The sequence below is a fragment of the Archocentrus centrarchus genome, chromosome 19 (genome assembly GCF_007364275.1).
Source record: "Archocentrus centrarchus isolate MPI-CPG fArcCen1 chromosome 19, fArcCen1, whole genome shotgun sequence".
Classification (NCBI taxonomy): domain Eukaryota; kingdom Metazoa; phylum Chordata; class Actinopteri; order Cichliformes; family Cichlidae; genus Archocentrus; species Archocentrus centrarchus.
The window spans coordinates 5,441,825-5,467,269 of NC_044364.1; the positions used below are offsets into that span (position 1 = coordinate 5,441,825).

General features: G+C 43.0%; 1 protein-coding gene across 6 annotated transcripts; it reads right to left on the reverse strand.

Moving 5' to 3' along the window:
• Positions 1–1,185: 1,185 nt before the first annotated feature.
• Positions 1,186–25,163, reverse strand: kctd17 (potassium channel tetramerization domain containing 17). 6 transcript variants are annotated; one of them, XM_030755631.1, is made up of 7 exons: positions 24,686–25,163; positions 9,461–9,569; positions 8,808–8,899; positions 8,029–8,172; positions 6,331–6,456; positions 5,747–5,882; positions 1,186–4,524 (listed from the first exon to the last, which is right to left on the reverse strand). In XM_030755631.1, exons 1-6 carry the CDS (start codon positions 25,040–25,042, stop codon positions 5,787–5,789), a joined length of 924 nt encoding a protein of 307 aa, XP_030611491.1. In that variant the 5' UTR covers positions 25,043–25,163; the 3' UTR covers positions 1,186–4,524; positions 5,747–5,786. The 6 variants fall into 6 exon arrangements, with proteins under 6 accessions (XP_030611491.1, XP_030611493.1, XP_030611490.1 ...); XM_030755633.1 differs by having other exon boundaries at positions 8,077–8,172; positions 24,686–25,161; XM_030755630.1 differs by having other exon boundaries at positions 8,029–8,175; positions 24,686–25,158.
• Positions 25,164–25,445: the final 282 nt, after the last annotated feature.

Here is a 25,445-nt window from a genome sequence, read left to right on the forward strand (position 1 = left end):
GATAACCTCTTAGGCACAAAAGATATCCACATGAATTTTTTTAGGGCTTCACACCCACATCAAGTGTCACAATCCTAAGGTAAAATCACACTTTTGTTCAGTTCATGTTTTTCTATAACTAATGTTCTCCAGTATCATAGAAAATAAACTTGTATCATATTTTCAATAGCGCAACCCCAACATTTTAATGTCTGTGATGTAGAGTAACAAAACTTGCTGGTACGCTGAATATTTTCAGATAATTCACTGGAGAAAACATCAAAAACTCCATTTTAGGTCAACTTTATAGTGTCATATCACCACATGGGATAGGTAACTGGCTAAAACAAGGGAAAGCGTATTTAAAGTCTCATTTTTATCTGAATTATGATTCCAGGCTCAACACTGAACTGTTACTCCTTCTGTGTCAAAATCATTTTCTAATACAATCGTATTATTGTACTTGCAAATGTAACTTATGGCTGTAAAATAGAGAAACAACACTGGTGTTCACATGACCTGTAAAACCGTTTGGAGATATCATTTTGATCAGATGACTTAAAAAGTCTTAAAGAAATTCATAATTCTTGCAATTTCAGCACGCAGAAGGGGTTGGATCACAGAGGGTCTCTGGATCAATGGATACAATTTAATCAGGACTTTCATGTGCTGGAACTTGTTTTGACCACCTACCACACGGCGGAAGGAACCCAGAAACCTTAAACTAAAGTTATGAGGGTTCAAAAATGCTAGAAAAAGTAACAGCACAAAATTATTTTCAGATTTGGTTTGTCCTTTTTTGCGTGTTGGGCATAAAGTTAACAAAAAAAACGTTTAGAATATGTAGTTACTGTGTAAATATAGAGCTTCCACATGTTTGTGTCATGAACAGGTGCTCATTGATTGTTTCTGCTGCTTGGTTTAGAACTGGGTTATTGCATTTATGTACAGTACGCAATCTGCATGTTTCTACTTTTGTTAGGCAAGCAAGTAAATTATAAGTCAAATAGAAATCTAAAGACAACACTTGTAGCTGCAGCCAGTGGTGGGGGATTTCTTTAACCAAATGACAGCTGTTTTTAACTCTATATGCATATCAGCCAGAGGCTGAGGAAGTTCAGAGAGCAGTAGTCAGTAGTACAGAAAGCAGTGGGCTCGTTGTGATCATGTATGAAAAAACAAAACAAAAAAACTTTGTACCTTAAACCAAATTATTTTTATTTTTGTTGACAATGGTGACATTCATTTACATTAAATAAATAAAAAAAAAAGAAAAAAAATTTAAACTAAAGTAAAATCATCTTCCTGTCACTTTGTTGAAGATGTTGTATGTTCAGGTCCTCGTGAAGTCCAGTTTTGAAATAATCCAAAACACTGATATTCCTGAAGCCCGTACAGGTTCATCTGAGCTGTTACAATTCATGCGTCACATTGTTCTGTTTTACGTTCACAGACAGTAAAGTACACTGAGGCTCTATGGACAGCAGATGAAAGAATCTCCAGCATCAGAGAAAAATGTTTTCCTCATCTCGATTTGTTGGACACGGGTTTGTTTTTTTTTGCACAGAGTAATGAAAGAGCACTGCTACGTAGACTTTAACACATCGCGTAGTAATCGTACAGCAGAAATTATTTACCGAGTAGAAACTTAAAAAATAAAGTGAGGATCAAGCGAACCAAATAAGGTACTGTAACAGGACATGCAAATGGAGGTTTATAAAACTGACATGTTGATTCGAAGGGGGGGGGGGGGGTAAACAGACTAAAAACTTACATATTCAGTAAACCTGCTGATCATACAGTATCATATCATATATCAGGCTAGTCAAACATAAATGTGAATCTTCAAGTAGAAAAAAGCTAAAGGAACCCCCCCCCACTTAAAAAAAAAAAAGTTAACACCAAATTTTTCTTACAGTGTAACATTCAAAAGGAAAGTGATAATAAATTAGACATTAAAACTTACAAAACAATTATATAAAAAAAAAAAGTGGTGCTTTTTATACAAAACAGCTTCACCTCATACATGCAGCTGTTTGGTGTGCACACTCTTTATCTCTACTGGAACACCTCAGCAAATGCACTGGAAGAAATTTACAAAAAACAAACAAACAAAAAAAACCCAGTGAGATTGTAAACTATCTACTGTAAAGTATTAAAAAGAGACATTTAAAAATGCACAGAATATCACCTACGATCATGTTGACATGTCAGTTTTGCTGCTTGAACTCAAGGCACTGAATGATAGGAGTTAAAACCACCCAAAAAAAAAAAAAACTGAAGTAACAAAAATGGTCTGTTTTGGTCTTCTTTATTCTGCTAATTTCACTGTTATGAGTATTATATGCAGTAACTGTAGGTTAACTACTCTAACATTTACTGTGTTCTGCTGATCCTCCTAATAAGGGATTGGGAGGATCCCGCAGGTTGAGGATATGTTTTTGTTCAGTGCCATAAATGGACGAGACTTATCCTACACACACACACACACACACATACATAATGTTGTATTTACAGCCTATTTATTTTTAATTTTAAATTGATTTAATTATCAAAATGTAAAAAAAAAAAAAAAAAAAAAAGTTGCCGAACTTGATCTTAATTCTCGATTGTCTCAAATTTGTGACCCCTGCGCACTTATTGACTGTGTGTTGCTGGTCAGTCAGGGTGACGCAGGAGCTAAAACAGCAGGAGGTCAGACTTAAGCTGCAGGCAGACGATGCTTAACGTGGCTGCTGTGGTCTCCCAGGCAAAAACACTCCCTCTGGCCTCTTGTACCACATATCAGCAAATCTGCAGCTGACCAATAATTTACAGCATTTACTCGACATCTGTACTTATTTATGCCTCCAAGAAGTGATTCTAAAGCGAGCCAAAGCTGAGCTGCATTTTAACGCTAGCATCTGTTCTACAGTGTTTTCTTCTAAGTTAGGACACTATAGCAGACCTCTCTAAATTCTTGGTTCTACCTGCTTTGAAAAAAAACTGTTATTTTTTTAACTAATTATACCCCCCCCCCTTTTTTTCTGACCCACAACATTCATTAAGCACGCCTCCTCAATTTTAATAAACAAAGAGATGAGCGAGATGTATTTGCTAGATGACCCCCTAGAACTCCAAGCAAATGTGAATTAATGGATCAAATTTGGCCACAGTCTTGATCTGCGGTGCAGTTCTTGCATGTTAACAGCAGAGGTTGTTAAAAGTCACGTGTCACCCATTCTGCTTTCTTTGGAAATGTCTTTCAGTCATACACCTGCACTGCAGCAGATCTGCCCACTGTGAGGTCTTTATTGTAACAAAAACAGGATGTGATCATTACTATTACAAATCTCCAGTACACCAGACTCTCCTCTTTATGTTGACTCCTCCTCGGCTCCTTTTTAAGCCTTTTCTGATGCCACCAACATCCCTAAGTCAGCTGAGGCCAAAGCGGGAACTGGATCCCAGCCATGGCGACAGACTGAGGCGACGCTGCTGCTGCTGTGCAAGGTGATGCAGGTATGCATCTGCAAAAACAAGGTGGGTGTGTGGGCGCGTGTGTGTGTCGGCAGGGGAAAAATGTAGAGCAGTGTGTTTTCACCACTGCGGTGTGTGCATCTTTGTAATGTGCAGCGAGTGTAGCATTGCCCTCACAAGCAAATTATTTTGACCTACTTCAGTTACACAGGCCAACCCAAAAAGTGGCTATACTAACATATGACATCTAAGCAAACACACTCCTGTATGCACTGAGAGCAACAAATAAGTAGCATAGCGAGCTTAAAAACACCCTGTGAAGATGTAGTTCCTCGAGTATGCTTGAAGTCATCTCTAAATAAGGCTGATGCGAGCGAGTTTATAACACTTTTCTATGCAGTCTAGACTTCAAGATCTGTGGAGTCCAGCAGCTGGTGGGCTCACTAAGTGGTTGTTTTTCTTCCCAAATAAGGTGATTTATTTTTCATGAAGAAACATCATACCAAATGTGAAATTAATGAGAGGACGACAGGGGAAACAGTGGTCAAAGACTAGGGAATGCTTGCTTAAATCAGTGGGACAGCTGCGTCATTAGGACATATTAAGGAACTCTAATGCTGCACAGCACAGATGGGACAGTTCCTCACAGGGCAACCAAGATGAGGCCAATTCTCCTCTGTCATATTAAGGTTCAGCACCTTGGTTCAGCCAGATTTAATATGGCTCTTTGGTCATGATTTACTAAGCTCCACTACTGCCCTTGGCAATATAACATTTGCACAGGCCGACACACGAGCATTTTTGAAAATTAAGTTAGTTTCACAAAAAAATAAAATAAAATAAAAAAAATACAAATAAAAATTTTTTTTAATGTATTGCTCCAGTTGACAGTGATATTAGACGTTTTGGACATTTGGTAATGCTAACTAGCATTTTGTCAATGAAGTGGTAACAATGCTACGTATCGTGATGACCGTCCACTGACAAAAAAAAAAAAACACACACATGCCATGTACAGAACATCAGAAGCATAGGAAAAATATATTCCCATGACTTCTACATCCGGGACCCGTGGATCTGAAAAAGCTGTGAAATGAAAGGGGGAAGAAAAAAAAAGAAGACATTAGGGATTGGAAGTCCGCAGTGACACGATCTACAATCATTGCAAACAATCTAAGCTGTGGCTTGGCTGATGGCAATGACGATGATGGACATGTTGAGCGGATGAGAATAACTGACTTAACTGACATGCGTAATGACTGCAAACAACAACTAAACATACACAGACATCTTCACCACTTACTACATACAAGTGTGTGCATTTGCTCCTTTGATATATGCTGAATTCTAAATTGACATTAACAGCGCGCAAATGTTAATTACAGGGTGGGTAATACTGTGTGCGACTTTACACTGACACTGTATATGCATGTGCACAGAGTGGAAAGGACATCCGAAAACTATTGCTGCACTGAAAGGTCAGAAATATTCCATGTCACAGCATTGGTAATTAGAGCCCATAGAGACGCAGCTCTCAATCAATACATGTTAGGCTGCGTGGGTGACATTTCCATCCAAAAGCCAATTAGCAAAATTCATCACACAGACAGACACACACAATTTACCAAAATGTGTTTTCCATTTAATCAGGGTTAGACAGGACTTTTGAATTGTATTAAATGTACAAATAAATGTATATAAAAGAGTCTTCTGTTGCTCTTTGAATCTCCGTTTTGACGTCTCAGTTCTAGTATCATTTTTTATTTATTTTTTTTACATTTGTTACAATCATTACAACCCTACTGTTCACCCCTGTACAGCTGCCATGAAGACTAACATTGGCTACAGAGATCACAACCATTTCTGTAACATGCTGGTTTCCACTCTGCACTTGGTCTTTTTTTAACATGTGAAACTATGTTTTAGCTTCTCTAACACACACACACACACACACACACACACACACACACACACACACACACACACACACACACACACACACACACACACACACACACACACGGGCCTTGGGTTGCCTTCTGCAAAAAAATAAATAAAGAACTGAGTGAATAAGATGCTAATCGTTTTAGCCTGGCTCATTTGCAGATTTCCTAAGTAGATAAAATGAATAAAGAGTCTCAGACTGTTTTCAATAAGCACTAAAACCTGAAACAGAAAGACAACTTTGAGGCTATACTCAATGCTGTGCCATGAAACCCTGTATATTTCTCATAGACATCACAGACATGAACACACACTAAAATCCAGTGCATCTACCCACTAGCACATCTTTCGCACAGTTCCTCACCCAGTCAGGCCTCTCTTTGGAACAAAGAAACATGACTCCCTCATTCTCTAAGCCACTCATTTGGTGTGGTATCTCTCCCCCCCTCTTCCTCCTCCTCCTCATCTTTCGCCGCTCCCTCCTCCTGCATCTCTGCGGGCTTCATTCAGCATGAAGGAAGGAGGAGAAAAAAAAAAAAAACGAGACAGAAAATGACAAAAATGAGCATGTGGATGAGCGTCACTGAGTGGAGAGTGAGAGGCTGAGAGGTAAAAACAGACACAGATATATATTAATATATCCATATGAAAGAGAAAGAACCAGTACAGTAATGATTGATAACAGCAGGAATGAGAGGCAATGTGTTTGTGAATGACATTTTGAAGCAAGTGACATTTGGAGCTTTGAGCGGGGAGGCGCAGGATCAAAGCACACTCGTATCACCTTCAATGAGTTGAGCGACCTCTATTCTTTCACACATGTCGCAACGCAACAGAAATACACACATACAAAACAGGGAAAAGACTACAGGCACACAGCTTAGCAGCTTTACCCTACAGTGCATGTTTAAATATACTTGGGTGTTTATGCAAAAGACACAGATTTACCTTGGTTTTGTGGCTCTGCTCTGTACCCAGTCCAGATCCGGGCGTGTGCAGCTCCTTCGATACGACGCACAGAAATTCAGCCTGGTCCTCTGTTCCATAGCTGTACGACGAGCCGATGTTCACCATCTAGAAAGAAAGAGACACAGATGCAGACAGATATACAGAGCAGAGAGGGACAGAGACAAAGACAGAGAATGAGCGTCATGGAGAATTCTAGCAGAGGAGACAGAAAATGGGAGAGTGAGATCCCATATTATAGCTAAGGAAGGGTTCTTTTGCTCATGCATGGCTGGGGGACGGGGGGGCTCGCAGCAGAAGATTCAAGCAGTGTTTACATGTAGGTACAGCAAAATAACTGCAGGTCAGCTCTGATAAAAAAAAAAAAAAAAAGTGCAAATCATAGCTGTGAAGCATGCAGTAGAGCCAAGTGCCAAAGCAGAGGCGTGGCAAAGGGAGACAGTCTAAATGTGATCTTTAGTCTACAGTGTGTGTGTGTGTGTGTGTGTGTGTGTGTGTATAGGCTGACCAGTTTAACGCCATGTGAGTGTCATTGTAGATCTTATAACATTAATGAGTCAACTCTAGAGGTGTGGCCAATGAAAGACTGACATTACTTTAAGATTAGAGGTCCTGGGAGTACCTAATACTCACATGGACGCACTAGATAAAATGCTGTTTAATGGCTCAGTCACATGAGTACAAACTGAATGGCAACCTCCTTGCAACTGGGAACAAAAAAGATGGTTATCTAATGAGTTTTTTTTTTTTTTTGCATTCAGTGACCGACTGCAAGTAGATGTGGCGACCACGCTCGTCAAACACTTCCAATCATAAAGCAACTGCTGGGGTTGGATGCAACTCGTCTCCAAACAATCATGGTCTGACATGGATTGGCTGCAATCACTCTCATACTGGCAAAGATCTGAAAATAATTGCCGTCTAATTTATAAATGCAGACTGATTGCAACATGACTGCAACCTATCAACTTGGTTTAGATGAGTCTTTCTGAAACAGGGAACTGGACTCAACTGGATGCATTTTGCTTATATTCCTACATTAATGGAAGGTTGCCAAGCGCCAGTATCATTTTACAGTTTAATTGTCAATCTGCAGCAATTACGTCACTATGTGTGGAGGCATTTTTGAATTTCAAAATCTAAGACAAATCTATGAGGTTCTGGCTGGACTCTGAATGCAGCTTTGCAACAACAGGGGACAAATTTGTGAGTTTTGCCAATCTGTCACCATTAATTGCTGTATTATCACAAATAGATGGCATCTAACTGCCAACTTGACCCCATTCAATCAACCTCACAGCAGACTGATAGAAGACTGGCTCCATATTATTGCTGTTTTATTGCGGCTTTGATACAAACCCATTTTGAGAACGGGAACTGACTACAAGTGATCAGAGACCTGGAACCCATCTTCCCATCAAGCATTTCAAAGTCAAAGAGATCGTCGGTTCCTGGCACATGGATGTAATAAGTTTGGCTGTGCTGCTATCTCCAACCACTGTGTTTTTCTAGTGTGACTGTAGCATTAGGGTAACAAATTGAGAACTAGACTAAGAGCGTAACCTAGGTTTGGATATTAAGTTCAAATTGGGAGTGCAAACAGCAAGCCTCAAGTCAAGACCGAGGGGTTAGACCAAGGGTCACGGTTAAAGGGTCAGCAGCAGCGTGAGTCCAACCCACAGTCCAGAGCAGTCCGGTGCGGGGCTTTCTGCAGGTGCGCACGCTGACCTGCTCAAACTTCCAGCCATCAGACATCGTGGAGACCATCTGGGTTAGCTCCTCCTCCTGACACTGCAATACTCGGTAGACGTGCTTGGGGGGCACCTGCTGGTAGAAGAAGGAGAGGAAGAGTTGACAATGCAGGAAATGGATCAAAATGAAACCAGTTTCAGAGATACTGAAAGGAACTAACACCTAAATGTTGACATCGATACTGCTAGACTGGAGTATATGAGTTTTCCTGTATAATGCAGTCATTTTAGATTGCGTAACATTCCAGGCAGTTGATGACCACATCCCATTTGGTCAGTTTAAAAGTCAGCACTTCTATTTTCATATTTTTGCACAATATTTAACCCCCCAGGCAAACACCAGCAGTGACTCCAACAAAGTACAGTAGAATAAAGGGAGTGGGAGTATGTTTGAGAGGGCAGAAGGATTATATAAGAGTGAGTGCAACCATCCTGAGAAAAGAAAGAAGAGAAAAGGCTGATGTACAGCAGTGGCCTCTTTAGAGAAGCACCGAGGGGGGTGAAATCACTAACAAAGGGAAAAGTACTCAAAGGCTCACACATATTCTGTGATTCTGGGTCCAGACAGTATTGCAATATTTAGCACAGGACATGCAATACAATACTGCTAAAAATAATACTACTGTATTTACAGTTGCATTAAAAGAGAAACAAACAAGTGCAGTGACTGAAGATCGGTGTTTCACTGTTGACAGGTTCTGTGTTTACCTGTGTCGCCTTGGAGTCTCGCTCTACGATCCTCTCTTTAATCAGTTTAATCAGCGGGGTGATGTTGTAAAACTCAGCCTCCTCGAGGACACCTTGTCACAAAAGAAACACTCAACTCAGCTGCTGTGTGACACTGTAGTGCAGCATTTCCATTCCACATGAACCCAACTGCTCCCTCATCACGTTACAAACCAGTTCAACTAAACTGCATAGTCTTTATAAATGAATATCATTATATTAAAGTGGGTGTAGACACACATGCTTTATTTCAACTATCATTTATCATTCCTATTTCAATCACCATCTACTGCTTTAAGCTAACCATTGCTCCATTACTTCTATCCTTTATAGATTACATGCTTATGTTATCCTGCTGTAGATTATTACTTCTAGCCATCTGTTAACCACTGCTGTTAGCTGTTTCTTAATTATTCATCTGCTGCTTTTGGCTACCTCTGTAGCAGACTTATAAATATGTGGAAATATAGTTTTCATACATACAAGACTTCACATATACTGTACAAGCTTATTTAAAAATATAAAAGCAGAAGAAACAGGAGGCCTCAGGGAGAAACTGCATCACACTGTATGAAACAGTTTATAGCAATGTTCTTACTACTACTGGCCAACAAACAAGACAAAGTCATGCAGACCTTCTTCAGCGAGCTCCTTGTTGTAGACCAGTTTGCCGTGCCGCAAGTAGTTCAGGATGGGGCCGAAGTAGGTGGGGTCTCTGTCAATCACATAAGCTCCCGTCTCATCCTGTTATGGAGGAAGAATCACAGACACAGTCCATTACACCATGATCACATCAAAAACTGCACTCTCACAGCCACATAATCCATTTTCTTCTGTTTTAGTCATGAACCACAGAGTTTCTATTATCCTGAATTAGAATCAGATGCACTGAATACCACTATCAACAGTGCAAACTGACATGCTGCTTGAGAGAACCTTTTTTTTTTTTTTAAACTATCATGTGTCATTTAAATACAGTGTTTCCAAGCCAAAAATGAAAAAAAATAAAAATCTTTTTATGTTAAATCTGTTTTACTTTATTGATTTGGAACTGTTTCACTTCTGTTCATTTGGACTCCCATTTACATTTGTGCTACTTTCTTTTTTCTCCCCTTTTCTTCACTTTGTGTGTGTGCGCGCATGTTGCGTTATGTGCTCCACTCTGTATGTAAAGCCTGAGACTGAGAAGATGTTTTCTGTTTAAAAAAAAAAAAAGAGAGAAAGAAGCAGACAAGGAATGGTGGCGCTTTGTGTTTTTCTTTGTTTAACAAATTCCACTTTTTGCTTTCCTATAACAGCTGCTTTTACTTGGGAACAAAAAAAAAAAAAAAAAAAAAACTACTGGTTACTGGAAGTCATCGTAAACTTTGTGCTCACGTGTGTGTGTGTGTGTGTGTGTGTGTGTGTGTGTGTGTGTGTGTGTGTGTGTGTGTGTGTGTGTGTGTGTGAGAACAGCCTGCTCCGTTTCCACCTCCAGGCTACTTCTGCCAAGCTTGCCTGGCCGTTATGTCATGACTACTACCCCTCCACATATACACTTATCCTCCCCCTGCTCTTCCCCATGAGGAACGCTTGAAGCACATCAACTTTTTAGAGTCGAGTTGACAAAAGAGCCACTGCTGGAGAAATTCATACATAAACATACCATTAGGAGATTCGAGCACCCAGGACAGATCACTGTGAAGGAGCAGCGCTGTACCAAAGACATTGAACTGTTAGCAGTTAGCATTCGGCCATACCACCTGGCCCGGGAGTTCTCACATGTTATTGTTTTAATTGTTTACATCCCGCCCACCCAGCATGTTGACTGTCACACAAGGGACAATACAACTCTAGACCTGCTGTTTGCCAACACTAAGGAGGCTTACAGCTCATCACCCCTCCCCCTGCTTGGCCACTCAGACCACAACCTGGTCATTCTCCACCCCCATGGTGAGGAGGAAACCCCCCCACCAAGAAGGTAATAAGGCTGTGGTCTGAGGACTGCAATTAGGCCCCGAGAGACTGTTTTGAACGTACAGACTGGCAGGAACTCTGCAGGCCTCACGGCAAGGACATCAACACCCTCATCCACTGCATCACAGACTACACGAACTTCTGTGTGGAGAACACTGTGCAAACCAAGAAGGTACGGTGCTTCTCCAACAATAAACCGTGGGTGAACCCAGAGGTGAAGGCCCTGCTGAACGAGAAGCAGAGGGCCATCAGATCTGGACACAAAGAGGAACTGAGGTGAGTGCAAAAGGATGTTAAATACAAGATCAGGAGAGGCAAAGAAAGCTTCAGGAGGAAGATGGAGGCACAGTCTGAAGAAACATGAATAAAATCTCTGGCCACTTCAGTGACAATGGAGGAGCCACAGTGTCTGCTGACTGGAGGTGGGCTAATGACGAGAATCTGTTTTTCACTAGATTAGACTCTGGGCCACCCCCCAGCTCCCGTCTACCCCCCCCCCACCCCCCCCCCCCCCCCCCCACCTGGTGCAGTGCTGTTTCTGCCTGCACTCTCCTCACCCCCACCCACAACAAAGCCAGCCCGATCTTCCATCCCAACCCAGCTTCACATCAACCTCACAGCTGATCAGGTGAGAAGTCAGCTCAGGAAGACAAAGATCAGGGAGGAAGCAGGTCCAGATGGAATCAGCTCCAGACTCCAGACAGGGACTGTGCAGATCAGCTCTGTCAGGTGGTCCTGCATATCTTCAACTTGAGCCTGTATCTGGAGAGGGTTCCTGAACTGTGAAAGACTTCCTGTATAGTTCCAGTGCCCAAGATTGCACAGCCCAGGGAGCTCAACCACTACAGACCTGTGGCCCTGACTTCTCATCTGATGAAAACCAAGGAGAGGCTCATCCTGCACCACCTTTGCCCACTGGTGAGCCCAATGCTGGACCCCCTTGCAGTTCGCCTACCAGCCTGGCATTGGGGTGGATGACGCTGTCATCTACCTTCTGCAAGATCCTTCTCTCACCTAGAGCAGGCGGGGAACACTGATGCAACTTTCCCACCGCCGAGGAGCCGGTTCGCGTGCCAGTGCTGTTCCCAATGAACCGGTGAAACGCTTAAGAACGAGCCCGCATTTCCACCGCGTTTCTGTGAACTGCTCCTTTACGTATGAGTGTTGGCGGGTCCTCGTCTGGACACAGAAGCCGAAGCGCACAAATGTGGGCGAACACGCTCCCCTGTGTTGTGCTGCAAATACGTTTTACGGTCCAAACCAAACTACTGCAGCATCTGTGTGCAGCACAGAGGGAAACACAGACAGCGATTAGAGCAAGACGACAAGTACGCACTTTGTGTCCTTTTATCTGAGATATGAACTGATACAAAGCAGCAAGTTCAGCCTTAGAGCCCAACCTAATTCACAGCCGTGAAAATCACTTCACTTTTCTCATGTAATACACATGTAATATGGTAGAAAACTTTATGTTGAGATGGCAGAGTCACACCTTTCTGCCGCTTTCATCACGCGTTCGTCGTTCGAGACCAGCTAGTTTGCGGGGCCGGAACTGAACCCGTTTTTCGGCCGAGCACCGAGTGTTTCGGCGGTGGAAAACCCGCCTAACGGTTCAAATTATGGCACGGGCTCCGGAACCCTGTTGGTGGGAAAGAGGCCTGAGGGTCATGTTGAAAGCACTGGGGAAGTCTAAGAACAGCATACAGCCTGCACTGCTGAGAGAAAAGCTGGAGGGAGCCGGAGTGGACAGGCAGCTGATTGCATGGACCACTGACTACCTCACCAACAGACCACAGTATGCGAGGTGCCATGACTGCATGTCTGATGTGGTAGTCTGCAGCACAGGGGTGCTGGTGTGAGGCCAATGCCCTCCAAATCAATGCCAGCCAAATAAAGGAGATGGTCATAGACTTCAGGAGGAAGTCACCCCCCATCCCCCAATGAACATCCAGGGTAAGGACATCGAGACAGTGGCCTCTTACAAGTACCTGGGTGTTCACCTCAACAACAAGCTGGACTGGACTACAAACACAGACGTCCTGTATACGAAGGGCCAGAGTCAACTCCACCTGCTGAGGAGACTGAGGTCATCCTTCAGTGTCTGCAGGACTCTGTTAAAGACCTTTTATGACTCAGTGGTAGCATCTGCCCTTTTCTAAGCAGTGGTCTGCTGAGGGTGGCGTGGATGCACTGAAAGGGACAGGAGCAGAATTGACAAAGGCTACTTTTCCACCGCCGAGGTGCCCGTGCTCGTGTCAGTTTCAGTGAACTGGCGAAACGCTTAAGAACGGGCCCGCGTTTCCACCGCGTTTCTGTGAACTGCTTCTTTACGTATGAGTGCGGGCGGGTCCTCGTCTGGACACGGAAGCCGAAGGGCACAAACGTGGGAGAACACGCTCCCCTTTCTTGTGCTGCAAACACATTTTACGGTCCAAACAGCACAGAGGTAAACACAGACAGCGATTAGAGCAAGACGACAAGAACGCACTTTGTGTCCTTTTGTCTGTGATATGAACTGATACAAAGCAGCAAGTTCAGCCTTAGAGCCCAACCTAATTCACAGCCGTGAAAATCGCTTTGCTTTTCTCATGTAATATGGTAGAAAATTTTATGTTGAGATGGCAGAGTCACGCCCTTCGGACGCTTTCGTCACGTGTTCTTGGTTCGAGACCAGCTAGCTTGTGGGGCCTGAGTTGAACCCGTTTTTCGGCCGAGCACCGAGTGCATTCGCAGTGGAAAAAACCGCTGAACGGTTCAAATACTGGCACGGGCACCGGAACCCCGTCGGTGGAAAAGCGGCCAAACTGGTGCGGAGGTTGAGCTCTGTGGTGGGATGTCCTCTGGAGTCGGTTATGGTGCTGGGTGAGAGGAGACCGTGGGTGCGCTGAGCAGCTCCTTCAGTCAGAGACTGAAACATCCTCGCTGCAGGAAGGAGCGCTTTCACAGGTTATTCATCCCAACAGCAGTTAGACTGTATAACAATCACTTGGACACTTTACTCCACTGCCATCACTTATGCACAGTGTACCTTTACATGTAGTACATACAGTGGCTTGCAAAAGCCACTGTATGCACACTGTAATTTATAAAAAAATGTTTTGAATCACGTATAATTTTCTTTCCACTTCAGAATTGTATACGACTGTGTTGGTCTTTCACATTAAATTCCAGTGAAATATATTTATGTTTGTGGTTATAATGTGACAAAATATGGAAAAGTTCAAGGGGTATGAATACTTTTGCAAGCCACTGTATACATTTCATTTACCTACACTCCCACCCATAATGCATACTGTGTATGCTGTGTACAAATTGCAAATTACCAGGTACAAATGTATATAGTGTTTTTGATATCTGTATATAGTGTTTTGATGTATATGTGTATTGATGTATTTTTTATGTATATAGTGTTTTCTATTTTATTTTATTTCATCCTTCTCTGTACTTGAGCTGCTGTAATGTGCAAATTAAAAACCAAAAACACCCCAGTTAGACATAAGGACACTGGAGGACTAAGGCACATGGGCTTTACACGTATGCATGTGTGACTAAGAAACACAAACAGGATGGAGTGATTTGAGTTGAAGACCAAGAGGCACCATGTATAAACAGAGTGTAGGTTGGGAGTGTGTGTGTGTGTGTGTTTGCACTGAAAATCAGCGATTACAGCACAGAAAAGCTGAGACTGCAGCTCCGAGGATAAACAGAGGTACATGTGCAGACACACACTCACCATCCTAAATGAGCAGAGCTGCAGTGGGCGACAAACTGACGTCTCCTCGACGTGACTTGACTTGACAGTGTGGCCATAACAACACTAGGGGAAAGCTGTCTCAATTGTGTCAGAGCCATCGCTTTACTCTCACTTTCTTTCAGCTATATGTTGATTTTACTACTATTATGAGTGCTATATATTCAGAGCCACTGGATGCCATGCTAACGAACCAGCATCTCAGACAAAAACAAATGAGCACATTTCCCTTTGTGTTTTACTTACAACCAAAAAGGCTGTGTACATGGGAACCAAACTAACAAAATCCAGTCGTGACTATCAGCTCATGTAAATTACACTCAGTTACCTGAGTGTGCCAGTTTTATCGGCTTGTTCAGGTCAGTGTTGTTCAAAAAACAAAAACAAAACAGACATTTTAGTCTGGCTTTCACACATCTGACCTTGATGTCTTAGATTAACACTCATGGGGAAGTGTTTATTACAATTACAGTAACATAATGAGTTATGACGAACTGTTCTGCTCCACTCCGTGTGTGCCTGTTTCACCATGACATACAGAGAGAAATAGAGAGTATAGGAACACAGCAAAAACAAGAGCAGGGATCTCACTGAGATGAAATGAGTATCAATAGAGTATGTGAATAACAAAATACTTTAATTTATGCATTCTTTTTTTAACATTGACAATACTTTGGCTGAACTCTGCCTACTTTACAATGCAGTATCTCAGTCTCTATAAATGTGGGAAGCCCAACAGATTCAAAGGGAGGGACTCAACAGGCCCTACCTTTAGGTACTCACTAGCTGGTGAGTTAATAGAATAGAATAGAACTTTATTGTCATTACACATACAATGAAATTAATCATTATACAACAAATTTTATAACAACATTCCGTCATAATATAACTAAATTGCGTTCAGAACAACCATCGAGAGAAGAACAGACAAGACTAACATAGGGGAGATGGGTGTTCGCAGCCGCTGCCACACTGCCGCGGCCGCTACAATCAGTCCCCAGAAAAAGGAAACAAACACACATCATGGGGTAGTTAGGTTAAAAAAAAAAAGTCATCAGGGTCCAAAATAACCACCTTAGCAGAGCATATGCACATTTAAAGCCAGGATAGCAATATGGTGGGGTAGGGAGGGCGAGAGGGGATGTAGACGGAAACGAGAGGGTCCGGGCATTGTGGAGCCAGATGCCAGCTCCTAGCCAAAACAGTTCGCTGATAGTGATGGAAGTTCATCAGCGGCCGTGGTACACCAGATCCAGCTCGCACAAATCACAGAGAGGGCAGAGGGGACGAGCGTCCATCACACATCGTCCCGGAGAGATATGATTACCAGCCCAAGGCCGGCTAGGGAGCCGAATTCCTGATGATGCAGATGTTTTGGAAGAGGCTGCTTGTTTTTTTGCCAACAGCCTTCAGTTTCACTGGGGAACCCATTCAGTAAATCCAATAATTGAAATTCATTAGTTGCCGTGCAGGAACCGAACCTTATCTCCAGATCTAATCCCTCTCGCCTGCGAGCACGTTCTCAGCTGGACTACGCGTCCACTTTACAGCTCAGGTCCAACAGGCTTTGAGTCTGAGTCTGTACGGCTCTGCACAGCCCATCCACCTGGGTCTGCAGCCTCGGCAGATGTCGAACTGCTGCCCAGATTTTCTTAATTTCACCGTGAATCAGGTATCCTCCAAGGCCAAACAGAAGAGATCCTGTTACCAAGTAGCCGAACATGTATACATCTTCCATGTCCTCAACCTCCAGAGCTGAGAGGCACACAGGTCTCCACGAGCTCCAAGAATCGATGACGTAGCCGACGGGGTCTGTTCCACTCGGACACGCAGGCTCCCCTTTCCCCGATCTCATAATGGAGAAAATTTGATCAATGGTGTTTAGGGTCCAGTTTGCCAGATCCATGTTGCTTCTTAATCTTATTCTTATTCGGACAGTGCATAAGAGACGCTCTTACAGCAAGCAGGAGAGATAGGGGAGGGCAGGAAGGCAGGAGAGAGATAGAATGCAACCGTCCCCGTCAGAGAGCAGGAGGGAAGAACGATAATGATTTACACATTTGTTCAGGGAAATAGGTTGTGACTCTACATTTCCCTGTAGCGGTAAGGACATCCCATAGGCTATCACCTGTGGTAAACAAAAACCCTGTTTACCATTTAAGACACACACACGTGCCTACCTATTTGCAATGTATCAATTGTTAAACAATTCAGACAATTTAACCAGCCACCGTATTGTTAGCCTATGGTTGCTGTAGCTTTTGATGGAAATATTCACTGCACAACAGGTAGATTTCAGAGAAGCTATAGCAGATCTTGAGTGACCCAATGGGTATAAATTTATACCCATCACACAGCAAGCTTGGTGGATCCTAGTATTGTATCACTGCTATTACACTCTGATCAGTCATAACATTATGACCACCAGCCTAATATTGCGTTGGTCCCCCTTTTGCTGCAAAAGCAGCCCTGACCCATTGACGGGGTCATGGAGCATGGAGTCCACTAGACCCCTGAAGGTGTGCAGTGGTATCTGCACCAAGCTGTTAGCAATAGATCCTTTAAGTCTTGTAAGCTATGAAGTGGGGCCTTCATGGATTGGACTTTCTCTGTATTATTGTAGGGTCTTTACTAGGGCTGCATAAAACGATTATTTTAGTAATCGAGTATTCTATCGATTATTCCAGCGATTAATCGAGTAATCGGATAAGAAATACTTTTTTTTATTAACAGTTTATCTGCATATTTTAACTTCCGTAATGCAATTTCTCGCCATGTGAACAAACAGCGGTGAATGGAGCAGCTACAAAGTTCTCTTTTCTTCACCTTAACACTTGCTGATCAGGTGCTTGATGAAGGACCTCCAGCTGTTTCACAGATTTAATGGTGGTTACTAAAAGAAAAAGCTGCTGTTTTGGACGCTGGAAAAACGTTTCCTTTTTCACTACTTGAGCTCACCGTCACAGCTTCGCCTCTTTGCGCTTGCGCAGTTAAAACCGCTGCCTGCTATGAGTGTTTTGAAAAACTAGTGGCTGCGGGAGCCATGGCGCATGTGTGAGTAATGGTGTTATGCTTTGTATTCACAAGCATTTTCGAAAATACGTTTCTACTGCAGGTCTATATTTAGTCACTAATAAGGGATTAAAGTATAAAAATATTTTGAAGGAGCCCCTCGGTCCTGGGGGGCGGGCCTTCCGGTACCGAACCATCGCTAGTGCTAATGGCCCGCGCTCGCTAGCAAACCAGTTCTGGTAGCTACAGCTGAAGTAAAGACAAAAATAGCAGCTGAAATTCTCAGCGAGCACAACACACACAGACACACAGAGAGCAGTGGAGGCGTGGAAATGCATGTCAGCGACAGTTGCCACCCGTCCCGTAAAGTACGGAACCCCGCATGTTACGGAGCCGTATTCCACGGAGTCCCGTAACATACGGGGTTCTGTATTTTACGAGACAGGTGGCAACTCTAGTGATGATCCACTCTGTGTTAAAGGAAATCCATCGCAGCGACGGAGAGCGTTTTAGAATGTATGCTTGTGTATACGTGAGTGATTCACACTCCAGTCCAGTAGGTGGCGGTAATGCAGTTCTATGTTGGTTTGCCAGCCCCCAATAAACCCACAAAAAAACGTCAGCACTAATGCTGCTAATGCTAGTGAGGAGCGCCGCTTACACCGAGACAGCTGAGCGCTGCAGAGTTTAAACGAAGCATCGACACAGTAAATTTGTGTCGATAAATTTTTAGAATCGATTTAATCGAGTTAATCGATGAATCGTTGCAGCCCTAGTCTTTACCCACAATACAAAGCGCCTTGAGGCGACAGTTTGTTGTGATTTGGCGCTATATAAATAAAATTGAATTGAAATTGAATTGAATTGACTTTGTCCAGCCCATCCCACAGAGGCTTGACTGGACTGAGATATGTTGAATTTGGAGGCCAAGTCAACACCTCAAACTTGTTGTTGCTGTTGTGCTCCTCAAACCATTGAGGGCGCATTACTCTGCTGAAAGAGACGACAGCCATCAGGGAATATGAGGTAGGTGGTACGTGTCAAAGTAGCATCCACGTGGACGGCAGGACCCAAGGTTTCCCAGCAGAACATTGCCCAAAGCATCACACTGCCTTCTCCAACTTCCCATATTGCATCCTGGTTCCAGGTGTTCCCCAGGTAAGCGGTGCACATGCACCCCGCCAGTCATGTGACTTAAAGAAAAAGCGATTCATCAGACCAGGCCACCTTCTTCCATTGCTACGTCGTCCAGTTCTGATGCTCACGAGCCCATTGTTGGTGCTTTCAGTGGGTGACAGGCCATAATGGGCACCCTGACTGGTCTGTGGATGCAGCCCCACACACAAAGAACCTGTGATGCACTGTGTATTCTGACACCCTTCTATCAGAACCAGCATTAACTTTTTTTTGGCAATCTGAGCTACAGTAGATCATGTGCCAATGACCCTGTTGCTGGTAAACCACTAATCCTTCCTTGGATCACTTTTGATAGATACGGACCACTGCAGACCGGGAACACCCACAACAGCTGTAGTTTTGGAGATGCTCTGACCCAGTTGTCAAGCCATCACAATTTGGCTCTGGTCAAACTCATTCAAATCCTTACACTTTCCCAGTTTTCCTGCTTCTAACGTATCAACACTGAGGACAAGATGTTCATTTTCCCCAATATATCCCACTCACTAACAGTTGCCATGATGGAGATAATTAGTGCTATCCACTACACCAGTCATTGGTCATAATATTATGCTGGACTGCTGTATGTGTGCAGTAAAAACTGCTTAATAATATTTAGTATCACTGTGTCTTAGCAAAAATGAGAAATAACATTCATAACTGGCCTGTCAATGAAATTCTGATGAGAACAGGGGCAGGAGCTGTTATAAAACTCTAGACATGAGTGTGATTTCTAATTACAGATCAGCCTAATTTATGATCTGTGGGATCACAGATGGTCTAGCTAAACCACTGAATTCTCAGTGCCAGTGACACTTTTGGTGTAGGAGGCATTGAAGCAGCTCGATCGTATGTGCCTCCACTCTCTGCTGGGTGAAAACATTTCCAGGAGATCTCTCCTTTCTCGAGTTGTTTCCTTACAAACATTTCCCAACAGCAACCACATACATGTAAGCATATCAAATAGATTTCACCCCTGTAGTTCTGACCTATATGTATTGATCTAATTATATAAATAAATTAAATGAACAGAAAAGCAAAGAAAGCTTTGTGAAATCCAGCCATGAACAGTTAACACACCCAACAAGCTCTTACTGTGTTACTCAGAATTCAAATTTTTCATTTTGTAGTAACAGAGTGGCAAGTTTAAACAACTCTGAAACAAAAACCTTGCCTCTAGCATTTCTTTCAGTCTGTGCTGACACTGTGGGATGAGACAGGATCTGTGGAGACTTTAAAAACATAAATTAAATGTGTGTATAGATAATCCCTAAACCAGAGACCCAGGTTGTGTTGCTACAATCCACAACCAGCCGAACTGTTGCATGTGTTCGGCTAACATTATGCAGGTTATCAAAACCGAATCTTTAGCTAAATAATGTAATTGGCTTGGGATGATGTGAGATCATCTGGGGTCGCCTTAAAGTTAGGGAGCACTGGGTTTGGTTGGGTGAGGGGGCAGAGCATCTGAAGTGCCAGAAACCTCATTGAAACAGTCACACACAGACTGTACGGGTCTATGCAGAGGTTTAAAAAAACAGCAAGGAACTCCCGAGTGGAGACATGCTAACACCTGAGGATTGGGGGAGGGGGGTGGGGGGGCACCACCAATAAAAATCAACCTCTCTCCTGAGCAAAAAAAAAAAAAACAGGTTAAACTGCAGTGAACTGATTGGGCCTTAGATTGCTCTCTGTGTAGTAAATAACTCGAGCAGTGGCTGCTTTCAGCTCGGAGTCGGCAGGTTAACAACATATGCCGACACAATGAGCCCCTTAAAAATCACTTCAGTGTGCACTTTATGCTTTTCCAGACCTCATTTTGAGGCCGGACTTTGCAAGTTTTGCTAAAAGCAGCGTGAAATACTACGATATAATATATTTTATTCATACAAGTGTACTGATTTTACTCAGTCTCTGATTTTAGTGGAGTTGGTTTTTAATTCATGTGAAGCAGCACTTGAAGAAAAAACCCTGTGTCTCTACTAACTGTACAAGTGTGATATTTGCAGTCAGCTGATGAGACGACAGAGATTATATGACCCAATTTTTTGCAGGCAGTGTGTTTTTTTAAAGTCTGGTCTCCAACAACAACTTTCATGTCTTAAGAAAAGTTTGACAAGCTGAGAGGAACAAAGTGCACTCGCCGTTAAACGTGCCCTTTAAAAAGAAAGCTGTAGTTGGATTTGTGTCTACTTTTATTTTTTAAGAGAATGCTAAATTGAGACATATTTTCAGGCTAACTGTGCACCAAATCTGTTCTTTCATGCTTGTGTGCCCTCAAAGCTGTTGATATCAGTGTATTAATAAATCAAAAGGTGCTTCAGGAGTTCTAAACTTTCCATGCAATTTTTACTGCACTCAATTCTAGGAATTATAGCACAATTAAATACAGGCAAACTGGCTACTGATTACCCAAACTTTGTTTTATTTTTAGCCCACTAGAGCTCAGCCCTTAATCTTCCAGGAATTGCAGTTTCTTTCCTGACTTTGAAAAATCAGAATTTCTGGGTTTAAAAAAAGCAAAAGCATTTCTTGTTATCAGCGGAGTGGAGCATTAACGACTTACATCATGGCTTAAAGTAAACAAGGACTCAGGACAGACAACAGATGATACATTTCTAGGATCTGACAAAGCCTTAATAATACCAAGAAACATGACTCTGTTCAGTCCATCTATAGAACACCATGTTTTACTGTATAAACACTAAACACTGACTCAGATGGTTATCCCATCATGCTGCTGATCCTCCCAACTCCCAGTTCACTGAGGATTCAGTGCGTAGTTGATAGCTGAGTTACTGTTTTTGAGCAGACGGCAATGGATTGGAATCAGAAAAAAAGTTAACTTAAGTATCTTTCTGCATTTCTTGAGATTTAGGCGCTTGTGATAGAAAGCATAAATTAAGGGGCACGAATGGAAAAGTACAAATGCGAATTACAGAGTGAGTCAGCTGCCTAGAGCGAGGATGCGGCGAGGACAAGAATATAACACGAGGAGGTAGAAAATAACCAGGATGAAGGAAGGTGTTGGTGTGCATCTGAATATTTGTGAGAAGGCACAGATAGAGATTACACATGTGTCATCAGGCAGTGCAGAGAAAGCTCCTGTCAGGTCACAGCTGAAGGTCACATGGGAATTTTCTTTCCAAAGTGCCTGGAGGAGCAGCAGGGGAACAGTCATCACTGCAGTACAGCAAAATCCCACAAAATCCTGTCTGATTCTTATTTCTGGATCTGTCAGGTATTCGGTTTGCTCTGTGCTTCAGCGTCTGCACGTGTAATATAACAGCATGAACGATCTGCAAAACAACAAGCTCAATCTTGATTTTAAAGGGAGTCTCAATTCTGATTTTAAGTACAACTCGATGCTGTTTTCCCACTGTTTTAGTAGTGGTATTACAGTTTGGGACTGAGGTGAAAACCACAGCCAATCCCAGATTCAAATCCAAGCCTAAAATTCCCCTGCTTTCCCACATTTCCTGTTTTTCTCCACTGTACCCTTCACAAAAAAACAAAAAAAACAAAAACAAAAAAAAAAACCCTTAAAATAAATCTTTTTAAAGGTCAGGAATTGACTGACAGGTGCAGGATGTTCTGCATTAAAAACATGACTGTTTTGAAAGAAATAAAAATATCACTGCATTATTGGGATACACACTGTACTTTGGAGGGGTGAAATGTTTTCATTGATCAGCATGACTTTTTTTTTTCTTCTTAATGAGCTCATCTTTTGCTTTTCTATTTTGCTCCACTGCTATTCCTGACTTAAAAAAAAAAAAAAAAAAAAGTCACTTCAGTCAGGATCCCTGTAGTCAAAAGAAGACTGCTATTTCCATCTGCAGTAATTTGTATTTAGTGGCACGGCTCTGCTGACCTTCCCGCCATTTTATGTGAATACATGGGAAGCTGGAGGCAAGAAGAGCAGCAAGACCTCAGCACAGAACAGAGCTGGCATCAACGACAATAAATAATGACACTGATTTAGTCTGACAGCATTAAAAGGAAAAACTGGGCGGGGATGGGGGGTTGCAAAGTGGCTTGTAGGCACCCAGCAACTGCAGGCAGGTTAAAACAAGTTAGGCCCGAGTCACACAGGTGTAGAGGCCAGTCAAAAACCCCTTGGCAACCTCAGGTTACCAGGGGATTACCCAGCTGGTTGGTGAGTGGTTGCTGGCTGTTGCTAGGTAAAGTTGGTCAGAAAAAAGAAAAAGAAAAAATAAAGTCTTTGGTGCAACTTTTACTTTGAAGATGAAACATTCCCCGTTACTAGTTTGTGTCACTTTTTAAAGTTTCACCACAGCTCAGAGGTTAGTTAGTGAAAGTCTGCAAAGAAGACAGCATCTTCCATGAAAAACTACAAGCAACTTTGGCAATCTGCTATCAACCAAAGCAGTCGCAAGGACATTTTTGGTTCCAGTAGTACCTACTCAGCGCAGCTCAACTCGGCAGGGTTTGTAGGCATTTCCATTAGTACCCGGTACCATGTACCAGTTACTTTTTAGTACCCACTCAGCCTGGGTTCCAATCCATCCGAAAATGTGACGCAGAAGAACGGCATGTCGTCACTCCTTCACCAGAATCAACCGCGCTATTTTTAAAACCTGATAGCAAGAAAATGGAGGCACACAAAGCACAGGGAGGCTCGGTTGAATGGCTAGACCAAAAGCTTGCAGCTGTAGTTTCGCAACAAGAGATATTTAAATAACTAATTAATATTCCCGAAGTGCTCTGCTGGCCTGTGAGTTTAATACATTCACACTGTAATTGTATCGTCACAGGTTGGTGTTCAGTCAGGGTCATTTATTAAAGGCCACCACCCGCCTCATTCCCTGCCAGCCCGCTGCTATGCTACTTAATAGAGACCTAATGTACTGTAGTATAAAATTACATACCAATGATTACACAGTTCCTCATCACCCAATATGGCTCATTTTTCTGCAGAAAAGTTGAAGTTTTGGAGACAGGGGGGTATTTGCCTGTCTGCAACAATATGTCAACTTACAGTGGGCTTCAGTTCATGAGGAGGACCTTACCTTTCTCCCTTTGTCATACACATGCATATCAAAGTCCATGCAGCATAATGGAAATCTGCATCATTTATGAGTCTTTCAAGCCCTTTAAATCTACATGTGACTGGGCAACTCTCTCTCCCTTGCTCTCCCCATAAGATGCCAGCTGTACAGCTACCAACTGTGTGGCTCCCTGCAGAAGAGGAGGCACGTGTTCATCCATCTGACCCAAGCAACGTTCACACCATGAAACGATGCACAGGCACACTTAGCAAGAGAGCGAAAAGTGCTTCATACTGCACATCTATCTGCTGGTAACTGGGCTGCTCCATGCCTATTTGCAGCTGCAGGCGTGCATTTCCGGGAGAGAACAGAGATGCAAGTTGTAGGGAAATCAGTATTCATGTTAGTGATATCATGCGAGATAAGTCCACACTTTATGCCAGCACATGCACACATATTTTAGGGAAAAAACCATAATTTCATAACACAGCGGCGCCTGTTAAGATAAATCAAACCAATCATATGTTAAGAGATGCAGCAATAATCTATATCATTCCTAACTTTAACCCCCTGTTAGACAGCTGGAGGGTTATCAAGAGAACAAAAACCACACCAGTTTCTCTGTTATTAACAAATACTGAGAGCAACTGCGTGCCACTACAGGAATGTTGTGCAACGTGTACGGTAATGTGCTTTCACCACATTTGTGTTTCCATAGAAAACTGATATGTGGCACAATTTCAATGGCCAGTACCAAAAAAAAAGCTAAACAATGGCTGAGACTGTGTAACTATCAAACTTTAAATGCTCACAGGACTTTGAAATAATTACAAAGGCGACAGTACAGGGGTCACTGTTAGCTCATCCCCCGCTGTAACAGACCAATGTTATTTTTCGCCTGGAGCGAAGCACCGTTCACCGGGGATTAAAGCGTCCTGGCCGCCTGGACCTACCGTGTCTGAGTGCAGGTCCTGCTGCTGGCACAGCCGGTACAGGAACGAAGTTTGCTCCTTGAGGAGCGTCTGCCGCGTAGTGAGGAACACCGTGCCGCCGACGTTGAGGCGAACCCATTTCCCATTATTCCCCCCGTTAGGGTTGATAACTGATCCGTTACCGATGCTCTGCGACGCCGTTCCGCCGGATTCAGTCGAGCTGGCGGTGGCAGAGGTCGCGCTCTCTCCCGCCTCGCTGTCTTTGTTGTTATTGTTGTTGTTGTTATTGTTGTTACTGTTGTGGTAGTAGCAGCCGTGGTGCGTCGGCAGCGCAGCGGCGTCCGCCGGTTCCCGCTGGTCCTCTGCCGTCGTTGCCATTCGGAAAAAGCGGTCTAACACAGACTAGATACGAGCGAGGAGGTCCCCAGACTGTCGCCTCGGCTTTTTCTCTCCGTTACCAACCAAGCATGCTCCGCCCCCACAGTGAAGCACACTAGATCCTGAAGGTACCTTCAAAATAAAAGATGTGACCTACAATATGTTGCCATGGGACGAAACAATCTAGGAGTACTGTTTTTATGTAGGGCCTCTGTACAGCAAACTCAAGCTTCAAAGAATAAAATCGTTTCAAAAATCTAGAAAAGCTACTTAATAATGTTTTTATGCTTTCCTTTTGTCATTTTACACGGATTTTTATAAATGTAATCATTTTATATATATATATATATATTGTTGTTGTTATTGTTATATAAAAAATCATTAGAGCTGCTTTTCTCTTTTT